This window comes from Eptatretus burgeri, chromosome 7 (genome assembly GCF_056783735.1).
Source record: "Eptatretus burgeri isolate ZD-2024b chromosome 7, Ebu_testis_v1, whole genome shotgun sequence".
NCBI lineage: Eukaryota > Metazoa > Chordata > Myxini > Myxiniformes > Myxinidae > Eptatretus > Eptatretus burgeri.
Genome location: NC_140967.1, coordinates 24,807,792 through 24,820,291, shown reverse-complemented (window position 1 = coordinate 24,820,291; position 12,500 = coordinate 24,807,792). Strand labels below are relative to the sequence as shown.

General features: G+C 41.0%; 1 protein-coding gene across 2 annotated transcripts in view; it reads left to right on the top strand.

Moving 5' to 3' along the window:
* LOC147022834 (ryanodine receptor 2-like) overlaps positions 1-12,500 on the top strand; it is a 717,656-nt gene that overhangs the window by 138,837 nt on the left and 566,319 nt on the right. For both annotated transcript variants that reach the window (XM_085887705.1, XM_085887704.1), the window contains exons 19-21: positions 2,628-2,761; positions 5,468-5,709; positions 8,178-8,370. In XM_085887705.1, the coding sequence (XP_085743831.1) occupies positions 2,628-2,761; positions 5,468-5,709; positions 8,178-8,370 (569 nt within the window). The remainder of the gene's footprint in view (positions 1-2,627; positions 2,762-5,467; positions 5,710-8,177; positions 8,371-12,500) is intronic.

Here is a 12,500-nt window from a genome sequence, read left to right as displayed (position 1 = left end):
TAGTAATTTTGATCGAATCGTCTTCAAACTTCATGGGAATATAGTTCATGGTCTGGCGCTCAGCTGATTAATTTTTGGTGGCGATTGGCCTTGACCTTCATGGTTAGCGCCTTCGGTCAAACATAATTGACCCCAAGGTCAAATTTTCAAGTTTTAGGAACCATATCGTGTAGGACCTCAAATTGAACACCTCAATGAGTGCTTTCTGGATATGTCAAGCTTGAGACATTATGACGTCATTTGGTGACGTTATGAGGCAAAAGCATATTTTTCTTGGTTACTCTGTAGAATGATTCTCATCAGAATCTCTCGTAGGCAGATATTCCTCAAGGAGTCGCTCCTGGTGGAGAACAGCTCTGTTCACCTCAGTGTGACCTTAAAGATGTCACACGTGGTCACCTTTTGGCAAGATACAGGTCACCCGCGGGTGACATTGGTTTATTTATTTGTTGGTTTGTTTGTTTGTTTGTTTGTTTGTGAACAGTATTACGGAAAAATTCCTGGACGGATTTTGACGAAACTTGGTGGGGGGGATTAGGTATGGTCCAAGGATCATGCCATTCGATTTTGGACTTGGTCCAAAGTCCAATATGGCCGCCACGGCGGCCATTTTGAAAAAATATTTGAATTTTTGTTTTTGCATTTCTACATGTTTTACGTGATTTCCAACCAAAAAAAAAATTTGTTAGAGAAAAAAAAAACAAAATTTTGCAACTTTTTTCAAAAAAAATTCGATTTTATTTGAAAAATATTTGAATTTTTTTTTTTTGCATTTCTACATGTTTTAAGTGATTTCCAACCCCCCCCCCCCAAAAAAAATTTGTTGGAGAAAAAAAACCCCAGAAATTTTGCACCTTTTTTTTTCAAAAAAGTTTCGATATTTTTTTTTTTTTTTTTTGGCATTTCTACATGTGCGTCGATCTAGTTTAGTTTATTCAATCGTGGTTCAGTAGAGTCTGATCCATTTTGACCTACAATGAATAGGATATCAGGTTTACTTAAGTGACCCAGCAGTATTGGCGGCGGAGGTTTTGCACTCTACCGAGTGCTCCCCCTCTAGTTTGGAACTGCAAGACATTGTCTTTCAGTTTCCTCTTTCAGCTCATCGACTGTTGCTGGTTTTGAGCCGTAAACCTCATCTTTGAGACATCCCCATAAAAAGAAGTCCATTGGAGTGAGGTCTGGGTAAAGCACAGGGAATTCAACACTACCTCTTCGCCCAATCCATCTGTTTGGAAAAGTTGCTTCGAGATAGCCCCTTACATCACGGTGGTAGTGGGGAGGTGCTCCATCTTGCTGAAAGTAAATCTCTTCGTCACCAAATATCTCTTCGACACGTGGACTGATGGATTCCTGCAGCAAGTTTAAGTAAACATCCCCAGTGATAGTTTGGTCAAAAAAGAATGGCCCTAGGATGCCCAATGCTGATAACCCACACCACACAGTCGCCCCTGGTAAGTTTAAATGGTGTTCCATCATAACATGCAGATTTTCAGGAGTCCAGTACGTGCAATTGTGTCGGTTAATTGAGCCATTTAAATTGAAGCTGGCCTCATCGCGCCAAACAATTTTGGATGGAAATGCTGCATCTTCTTCGCATTTGCCCAGGTACCACTCACAAAATTCAGCTCTCCGGTCAGGATCGTCTTCATTTAGAGCGTGGATTAATTTTGGAATGTAACTTTTCCAATTAATTCACTTCAAAATGTGATGGGCGCTTGATTTTGGGATTCCTACCTCACGAGCCATTTGTCGTACAGATTTCTGTGGGGATCGGTGGAGGATTTCCAGCAATTGATTTTCCTTTGCGGGATTGGTTGATGACCGTGGTCTTCCTGAACGCTCCTTATGGACATCATGCACAATTCCATCCGTTTCAAACTTATCTTGGATGCGAGCAATGGTGCGTCGCGTTGGTGGATCTTTGTGAAAATGTCTTCGAAATTGTCTTTGCACTTCCATGATGTTTTCGTGCTTCCAGTAGCACTTTATGGTAAATTTTCTTTCTTCAAAACCGAGTCGTACTTCTGCCATTATTAGGGTCAATTTGATCTGAAAAGAAATGAAAAATTCAATAAGTTATGAGGAGCTAAAATGTGAGTACATTTTTTTGGGACACCCTGCATATATATATATATATATATATATATATATATATATATATATATATATATATATATATATATATATATATATATATATTTGTCCTTTTCATACCTTTGCATTTTCATCCAATTTTCCATGTTTAACTGTACCTTGTTGTGATGTGTTAATGAATTTGTATCACTGTGAGTGGCCATGCTTGAGAGCCTCGGTGGTGCGAGTTTGTCTACTGTTGCTGATGACTCACCATTAAGTGAGGAAACAAGCCTGGTGGCTGACGATGGTGTTTATTAGCTGACTGACATTATGATGGCTGACATTAGGGTTCTCATGCAAGTGCTACTTGTGAATGTCTGCAGATGTGGAGGAACTCGGATCGAGTTTGAAACAGCAAAGGGCTTCCATTATTTCGCTTTTCTTGGTTGTTTTAGGCAGCCCTCCTTGGTTAGAAGAGTAGGGGGATTAATTTTATGTATAGTACATGGATGTTTATCTAACATAGATGTAATATTGCTCTCCACCAGGTTCTGGACGTGTTATGTTCCCTTTGTGTGTGCAATGGTGTGGCTATGCGAGCAAACCAGAACCTCATATGTGACAACCTTCTCCCTGGGCGGGACCTTCTGCTTCAGACACGTCTCGTGAATGATGTTTGCAGGTGATATGCATGTTGAGATCACCAAAACCTTTTCAAATCTGTGGAAAACTTCCCTTATGTCCTCTGTTACCTAACATGTCCACAACAGCAAAAAGCAATCATTTGGATTAATTCGATCTAAAGATAATCCAATAGCAAATTTATTATCATTGTTCAATGAGGATCCAGAACTAAACAATAATTGGAACTCAACATTTACAAGACAATTGTAAGTGGAGAAGGGTTCACATAAAATGAATAAGCATACATTAACTGCTTAAGTTGCAGGATTTGCAGTTTACTACTTGAGTAAATATGGTCTCTTTAACACAAATACCTTGAGAAACACAACACTGCCTGTTACGTCCCCGAGGACTCAAAAACGATGCCTAGTATCGAGATAAGCAGCGTCAGTTATTTAATTAGACTTCCTATCCCCCACCCAACCCCCCCCCACCCCTACCACACATGTTCCACTTGCACCTACATAAACAATCATATAAACACACACTTCACCAATATATGACTTCTGCCCTTTTTAGATAATCCCATGCATGGTATTTGTAAGCTTTGTAAACCTCTTGAATACTCCCAAATATAGTATCGAAAAACATGCAAGGTCAATACACTTTAAAACAATGTCTAATCCAGCAAATTGACCATCTTCATGGTGTTGGTGGATGTCAGGACTATCACCTTTTTGTATTTACTGTAGAAGTCAACAATCACCAATGACGACGAGACTGATGGAAAGGGCCAATAATTAGGTCAATGGCCAGGTCCTGCCATGGTCCATCTGGCAGCAGTGTCAGTCATAACGGCTTGTCCATATTGGGCCACATTAGATTTCTGCTTTGTGCCTACTATACTTAAGTGTCCTTCACGTGCTGGGTCTATCACCAATTGATGTCGTGGCCTTGGCAACATTATGCAGGGGAGGGAGTGAGGGGTGGGCATGCAGCACCAACTGTTCACGGACCCACAACTCTCCTGCATTCAGTATTCATGGCTTGTTGAAAAATCTTGTTTTGAAGGCTTGTCTCAATTCTGAATTCCACATCTGTTGGAGATGCATCCTCAAACCCCCACGTATTCAGCACCCTGGGTGCTGCACTGAGTGCCACAAATAAAACATACTCTTGTTTTCATTCCTGTGTTCAGTGTCACCTTAAACCTGTTACATAGCAGGTTTCATTATGAGTCAAAAATATTTTGTAGTCTCGGGGAGTGAATCACTCAAAAGGTGGATGGTTACAGGTGAAACACCCAATACTCTGTCCAGGTACACTGCTTTGAGTGGGGGCTGTTATTGTTTCTTGGCTATGTATGGAACTTCTCACATGTCCATATCAGTGCTAAGGCTTCTTTCTCCATTTGCAAGTATCAGCACTCACCATCAATGAGACTTTGGTTGGCATAACACACTGGCCCAGCCTGTTGCTTTTGCACCAATACTGCTCCCAGCCCAACAGGGCTCACATCAGCAACAGCTTTCGATGATATGCTTTTAAGTCTAATGTCAAGTCTAATGGAAGAGACTTGTACCACAGCCCAGAGCAGAACAAAACAGAACAGCTGGAACATGGTGAAAAGCAAGGCTTCTCCCATTTGACTTGTATGCAAAAAAAAAAAAAAGACATCACAAATACACAGGCGCTACTCTCATTCTGGAGAGACAGAGACAGAATTGTATTGTGGGCTCCTGCTTGGAGAGGTGTAGAGGGTGAATGCAATGCAAGGGTGTAAGATGGAAGTCTGAAGTGTGAATGTCAGTTATTCCTGAAAAGGACAGGTCGCGCTTCACTGATAGCTCTGCATCCAAAGAGAACGAGGGAGATAGAGCAAAAGAAGGAAGAAAGTCTGTAAGTCTGTATTTGGTGACCATGTCCAGGAGCGATCGCTCGATCAGTCTTTCTGCTGTGGATTGGTTCTCGTACGCTTCCAGCTTCCTATCCAGACCTTTTCAGACTCCTCTCCAGGCTTCCCTGATCTTTCTCTCCAGGCTCCCAGATGCAGTTTCTGCTCCGGCCTTGGGCTTAGACTTTTATAGCCAAAAATGTGTCCTCTTTCACGCCCACTTGTGTCATGATCTGGTTGCTTTTCTGTTTGCCATCCCTTTGATCTGGTGAAGCCATTGGTCACCTCGAAGCCTGGCACAGCAGGCAACAAAGCCCAGGTAATATGGCTTGGCTGTGGTTCAGTGGCACAGTGCTGAGTGATCATTCCTGCGCTGTCATTTCATGCCATTTCGATGCCATTCCGACGGGGAATGCAGGCGTTTTCCGTGTGAATTTGTTGGATTTGTGGTGTTGTGTGTGTGTGTGTGTGTGTGTGTGTGTGTGTGTGTGTGTGTGTGTGTGTGTGTGTGTGTGTGTGTGTGTGTGTGTGTGTGTGTGTGTGTGTGTGTGAGTGAAAGAGAGAGAAAGAGACAACGAACTACAATGGGGTTGATGCTATTACAAGCACAATGCATGTTCCCTCCTCATACTGAATGTTGAATTCCCAAGTCAGCCACACAATATACGATGAAGTAACGACAAGAGGGTTTTTTTTAATGTGCTTTGGTGTGCATACCCTGGGGGGTCTCCAAAATCCGTCACATTATTATGAGCAGGAAGATATATGGAAAATTTGTTTCTCAATTGTAAGACCAACATGTAAAGCATTTTTCATGAGTCTTCTTATGCATTAACTGTGTTATGCTTCTCCCTAATTCCAACCATCAAGCCTGAGGCCGAACATCTTCCTGGGTGTAAGTGAAGGATCAGCTCAATATCGCCAATGGTACTTTGAACTCATGGTAGATTCTGCGGAGCCATTTGTGACAGCACAGCCAACACACCTGCGTGTTGGCTGGGCCACGACCGAAGGTTACACTCCATATTTAGGCAGCGGTGAGGGCTGGAATGAACATGGGGTTGGAGATGATCTATACTCTTACGGTTTCGATGGACTTCAGTTATGGTCAGGTGAGGCAAATTTTGTCATCATTATTGCTCTTTTATTCAATGGCATGTCTTCATAGCTTGTTATTCAATTGAAAGGTATCGGCATTTCTTGTAGCTGCTGTTCTCTTTTCAGACAAGTTTCTGTCATGAGTCTAAGCAACATGATTTTCTCGTAAGAAATATTGCCTTTATCCATTGACTTTGTAGTTTCTGGGAATGGTTCACAGAAAGAAAATCAACATCTTGACGTTCGTGTTTTTTTGTTTTAATATGCAGTTATTCAATAATATTTCATCTCAGAGGAAAAATTCTAGTCGAAGAATACAGTTCTGTATGGTTGCAGAGACACCATTTCTGATTGTTTGAACTAGTTTAAAAAGTATATCTCAGAACAATAATATAATTGTGTATATATTGTAATGAAAATGGCTTAATGGTTAAAGAGGGGACTATTTCGTGATTTCAAAATCAATGTTAGAATAAGTCAACCCATAAATACCCCAATTAGTGCTGCCAGGATCAATTATGCAGAGAACCAGGTCTCCCTTTGCTGCTATTACCTCGTCTGTTGAAGCGAAAAGTGGGGTTAAACAATCGGTTCACTTTGTCAGTCAGTCAGTCAGTCAGTCGGTCTGTCTGTCTGCAGACATCAGTGTATCATCGAGGATCTCAATTTCAATTGAATGTTATATTTTGAACACTGTCAAAAACAAATCGGAACGCAAATCTGCAGTTTCGCAGTACTTTGGCTCTGAATTTGGCAAATCGTATGGAATGTCGTCCCGATTGCGCATGCGCACAGAGTAAGGTAATTGTTTTGGTCTGTATGCCAGTCCAACAAAATTGAAAACCATTCCTCACAGGAAACTGACTGTTTTTAGTAAGTTGTTTTTTTGAAATGAAAAGATTTGCAAAAGATCATTTTGAAATAAAAACATTTGGATTATTTTTGATAATTCCAAAAAGTGGATTTTTCTTCCTTTTATTGATTACCTCTGCCACTAAAGGTGAAGGAGGTTATGTATTCACCCCTCTCCGTCTGTTTCTTTGTTTGTTGTATGCAGGAAATCTCAAAAATTTGTGGACGGATCCAGATGAAATTTTGTGGACAGGATGGGTGTGTGACAAGGATGAATTGATTAGATTTTGGTGAAGATCCAGATCCGGAACCGGATCCAGATCCGACGACTTGAATTTTTAAAGTGATTCTTCACCATTGAAAGATTGGGCGAAACCAATGAAGAACACGATGTCCCAAAAAGTTGTGGACGGATTCGGACGAAACTTGGTGGACATGTTGGGTGTGTGACAAGGAAGAATTGATTCAATTTTTGTGAAGATCCGAATCTGATAATTTTTTAAGTGATTCTTCATCACTGAGAGGAAGGGCTAAACCGATGTGTAGCATGATATCTCAAAAAGTTGTGGACGGATTCGGACGAAACTGGGTGGACACGTTGGGCGTCTGGCAGCGACGAATTGTTTTGATTTTGGTGATCTGAATCCGAATCTGGATACGAGAATGATTTAATTTTAAAAATGATTCTTCACCATTAAGAGATTGGGCCAAAAACTATATATAGAATGACATTTCAAAAATGTATTTTGCCAGATATGTTGTCGTGGATCAGGCATTGCGTGGCGGAGATATGCGCTCGACCGAGTGACCTTCTAGTTTGCTGTTGTTTTATCAAAGGTTCTCTCAAAAACGATTCCTTTTTCTGGGTCGACTGTATACAATTCCCATTTTGAAAAGCATTTCAAGTAAGATATTGAGTAAACCACATTGATTTCATCTTCTTTTCATCATACCAACTCCATTTTCATTCTTAAAGGGTTTTTGCAACCAGTTTATATACAGAGATTAGCGAGGTACCCGTGCTATGCACGGGAGGGGCCTACATCTCAAAAACAGATTTGTACCAATAAATTCCACATTTTTATGACACCTTCAGTCAAACATCAGGCATACACAGCCAGTTCATGAAGGGCTTGGGCAAAAAACTTCCTGCAGCTGACCCAAACAGAAGTATGGTGCATGTCAATGGTGAAACAGCAAATGCTGAATCCGCGAATGTCACGTGGAAGCCCTCACGTAATTTCCTCGTTTTACTTTAAATTCGATCTCGCTATATTTTCATTCCAAACAACATCATTCCAATCACAAATTAATACTATACCATTAATATAACAAAATACAAATCCTCGTGAGGTAAACGAACAGACGCAGTTCTCACGTGACATCCGATACAGACAAATTTGCTGGCGATAAAGGGTGGATACAAAACACTTCGTACAGATCGAAAATTAAAATCATAATTGTATTGAGGTATTTATGAAACCTCCAACCCACCTTAGCGTTCTGAGGGAGTAGTTCAGGGATGGATGGATGGACAAACACTCCTGCTTTATAATAGAGATTTGTTGTCCTAAAGTTGTTAAAATTATATGAAGAACATTGTTAGGTTATGCTTCATTTTCTCTGATAGGACGAATTGCACGTGCTGTGGGATGTCCCAACCAGCACATCTTGACTGGTGATGATGTTGTGAGTTGCTTACTGGACCTTGGTATTCCGAGTATCTCATTCCGCATCAATGGACAGCCGGTTCAGGGAATGTTTGAGAACTTCAATACTGATGGACTGTTCTTCCCCGTCGTCAGCATCTCTGCTGGTGTCAAGTCAGTGAAGCTTACTTTTATATGTATAGTAGTTTGGCCTGTTGAGTAATAAAACAGCTTGCAATCTTAATTTTGTTACTTGAAGAAAAACAGTCAGTTCTATGGAACATTTTGAAATTAACAAAAATACAATTCGTACACTATCTGGACTACTCCTGCAACATCTTTTCAACACAATTTGTTTGAGGATGTCTCATGTACTTTATATGAAATCTGGCAACCAAAATCTGGCTAAGAGGAGTGGCTGAAGTACCTGGTCAAACTTTCAAATCCAGAGTTAAATCCGACCTCGTTTTCTTTTTTTGGTTTTTAAGCGATGTAGCCGCTTCAATATTTGGTATGTCCTTCCTTCCGGCTGTCTGTCCTTCCATCCATCTGTCTGTTAAACTGAAGAAGAAGAACCTTTATAATCCACCCGTGTTTAACTCGAAAGGGTTCGAAAGTGTAATTTTAGAGGATTCCAAAGGGTAGTTCTAAAGGGTAATTCTAAAGTGTAAATCCAGGTGGTTCTAAAGGGTAATTCTAAAGGGTTCTAGAGGGTTCTAAAGTGTAATTTTAAAGGGCTCTAAAGTGTAATTTAAAGGGTTCTAACGGGTAATTTAAAAGGTTATAAATGGTAATTCTAAAGGGCTGTAAAGGGTAATTTAAAGGATTATAAAGTGTAATTCTAAAGGGCTGTAAAGGGTAATTTAAAGGTTATAAAGTGTAATTCTAAAGGGCTGTAAAGGGTAATTTAAAGGGCTCTAAAGTGTAATTTAAAGGGTAATTTAAAAGGTTATAAATGGTAATTATGAGGGTTCTAAAGGGCAATTTAAAGGGTCATAAAGTGTAATTCTAAAGGGCTGTAAAGGGTAATTTAAAGGGTTCTAAAGGGTAATTTAACGGGTTATAAAGGGTAATTCTAAAGGGCAATTTAAAAGGTTATAAAGGGTAATTCTAAAGGGTTCTAAAGTGTAATTCGAAAGGGTTCTAACGGGTAATTTTAAAGGTTATAAAGTGTAATTCTAAAGGGTTCTAACGGGTAATTTAAAATGTTATAAAGAATAATTCTAAAGGGTTCTAACGGGTAATTTAAAGGGTTATATAGGGTAATTCTAAAGGGTTCTAATGAGTAATTTAAAAGGTTATAAAGTGTAATTCTAGAGGGTTATAAAGGGTAATTCTAAATGGTTCTAAAGTGTAATTCCAAAGGGCTATAAAGGGTAATTTAAAAGGTTATAAAGGGTGATTCTAAAGGGTTCTAACAGGTAGTTCTTAAGGGTAATTCAAAAGTGTAATTCGAGGTGGTTCTAAAGAATAATTTTAAAGGGTTCTAAAGGGTAATGCTAAAGGGTTCTAAAGGGTAATTTAAACGGTTCTAAAGGGTATTTTAAAAGGTTATAAAGAGTTCTGGAGATTTCTAAAGGGTAATTTAAAGGGTTTTAAGGGTAATTCTAAAGGGTTCTAAAATGTAATTCTAAAGGGATATAAAGGGTAATTCTCAAGGCTGCTAACGGGTAATTCTAACGGTTGCTAAAGGGTTCTAAAGGATAATTCTAATGGGTGCTGAAGGGTTCTGAAGGGTGATTCTAAAGGTAGGTCTAAAGGATGCTTCTAAAGTGTAATTCTAATGGGTTTTGCTTGTTTCTCAGCTTTTCTCTTTCATATTAAAAATGCCAAACTGCACCGCTTCCTTCGAACATGGGTGCAGATTTTTTTGGGGGTTATTGGGCAGGTGTCTGTTTTCTTCTTTTCTTTTTTATGTTTAGCACCTGTTTGGTTGCACTAATGAACAGGTTGCTTCTGTTAAGGCCCTGTCACACCTTGATGATTTAGCCAGCGTATGCCGATGTATGAAAAATTTGTCTAAAACGCTGGCACACGTTCAATACGTACAGGTAAGTTTTGTATACGTTAAGAGCACGCTGGCATACATCATAGTACACTGGCTAAAACGTCGTAGTACGCTGGCATATGTCGTAGTACGCTGGCATACGTCGTAGTACGCCGAGCCATTAGACAAATTTTCCATGCTTGAAATTTTTCGGCGTATGACTCACACGTTCCGCATAATGCTGGCCATAAGTTGTAGGCACGTTACACGATCGTTGACACACGTCGACACACATTACTTGGAAGTTACTCATAAGTCGAAACACGTCGAGGTAATGTTTAGCTAACCCAAAACTTATTTCTAACCTATGAGTGATGTGTTGGAGGCACGTTACGCGATCGTTGACACACGTCGACACACGTTACTTGTAAGTTACTCATAAATCGAAACACGTCAAGGTAATGGTTAGCGTCAGTGTTCCAGACTCCCCTGTTTTTTTTTTTTATTTCTTCGGTATGACGGTGATGTGAACACTTCGATTTCTAGTGCGGTTATAATATTATATAATTAATAGGCTGCCGCTCAACGATTTAAATCATAACCGCACTAGAAATCGAAGTGTCAACATCGCCGTCATACCGAAGGAAAAAAAAAAACAGGGAGTCTGGAACACTGATGCTAACCATTACGTCGACGTGTTTCGACTTATGAGTAACTTACAAGTAATGTGTGTCGACGTGTGTCAACGATCGCGTAACGTGCCGACAACTTATGGCCAGCGTATGCCGAACGTGTGTCATACGCCAAGTACGTCAAGAAATTTTCAACATGCTGAAAATTTGTCGACGTACTCGGCGTACTACGACGTATGTCAGCGTGCTCTTTACATATACAAAACTTACCCATAACGTATTCGACTTGTGCCAGCTTGATTCAGCAATTTTTTCATACATCGGCATACGATGGCTAAAACGTCAAGGTGTGACAGCGGCTTCACACTTCGATGTCGAGTGCGGTTATGATTTGAATTGTTGAGCCGCAGCCTATGAATAGCCTACGCCACATGATCGTCGGCGATACGCTGCCGCGCGCTATGCATAACTTAGACTATCGTTGGGCATAGGTTGTGAACGCTGACAATACGCTCAGCATTCGTTGGTATATGTTATCTATTTGTGATTGAAACGTTCTGCGTACGTTACTAATACGTTATGTGTACGTCCAACACGTTATTGTACACCCAAAACTTAAAAAAACATCAATAGTTCAGCGTACGCCAGCGTTTTACATACATTTTGATACCTTGCCATATGCTGGATTTTGTTTGGATATGGACACCCAGCAGGATTAAAAACAAAACCTGTCAAAGGGTGGAGGAGCTCCTTGTGAGCCAATGGCCATCCATATCTAGTGCCCAACTGTGTCTGCGGACGTCCTCCTGCAGTTGGGTTACTTCTTATTAGGAGGTTGGTGGCAGGATTTGCACTCCGGCCACCGTAAAACCCTTCATTCCGCAAAACGCAAAAACGCAAAAAAATCTGAAAACCCACTCCGTGGGAGTACCTCCTGCGCAGCTTCCCTTCACAGGGTAGCTCACCGGATGACGGGATTGGGGCAAAGCCTTCGGGACCCCCAATCTTTGATGATAGGAGGGAAACCACGGGGTAACATCCCTGGGTCAGATTGCGGGAGAGTGTGTCGGAGTGGTGCTGAGGTGTCGTCCACCAGACGGCGGTCTCCTTGGGTTAACCTGAGGCGGTCCCTTCGGGTGGGTGCCTGGAATGTCCTATCCCGAAGAGAGGATGATCACCTGTCTCTGTTATCATCTGAGCTAAAGCGTTTGGACATTGGGATTGCAGCTCTCTCTGAGGTTCGGAGACCGGATTGCTGAGAGATAATGGTGGGTGGTTACACCTACTATTGGTCTGGTTGCTCTGATGGTTACCATACCCAAGGAGTTGCTGTAGCTGTATCCAATAAGCTGACCCCAATGATAATTGAGGTAACACCGGTCAACGAGCGTATTATGAGATTAAGGATTCGTCACTCCTTAGGTGTCATTTCCCTGGTCTCTGTTTATGCTCCGACTGAGGCGAGTGATCTCACCGTGAAGGATGCATTCTACGCCACACTCGAGTCTGTGGTTGATCAGTGCCCCAGACGAGATACACTTCTAGTCTTGGGGGATTTCAATGCATCGACTGGAACTGATAGGGATGGTTATGAGGTGTGTGTTGGTCCCCATGGGTCAGGAACTATGAACCAGAATAGCACTAAGTTCCTTGACTTTGCAAGAAGTCATGGACTTAGGGTGGCT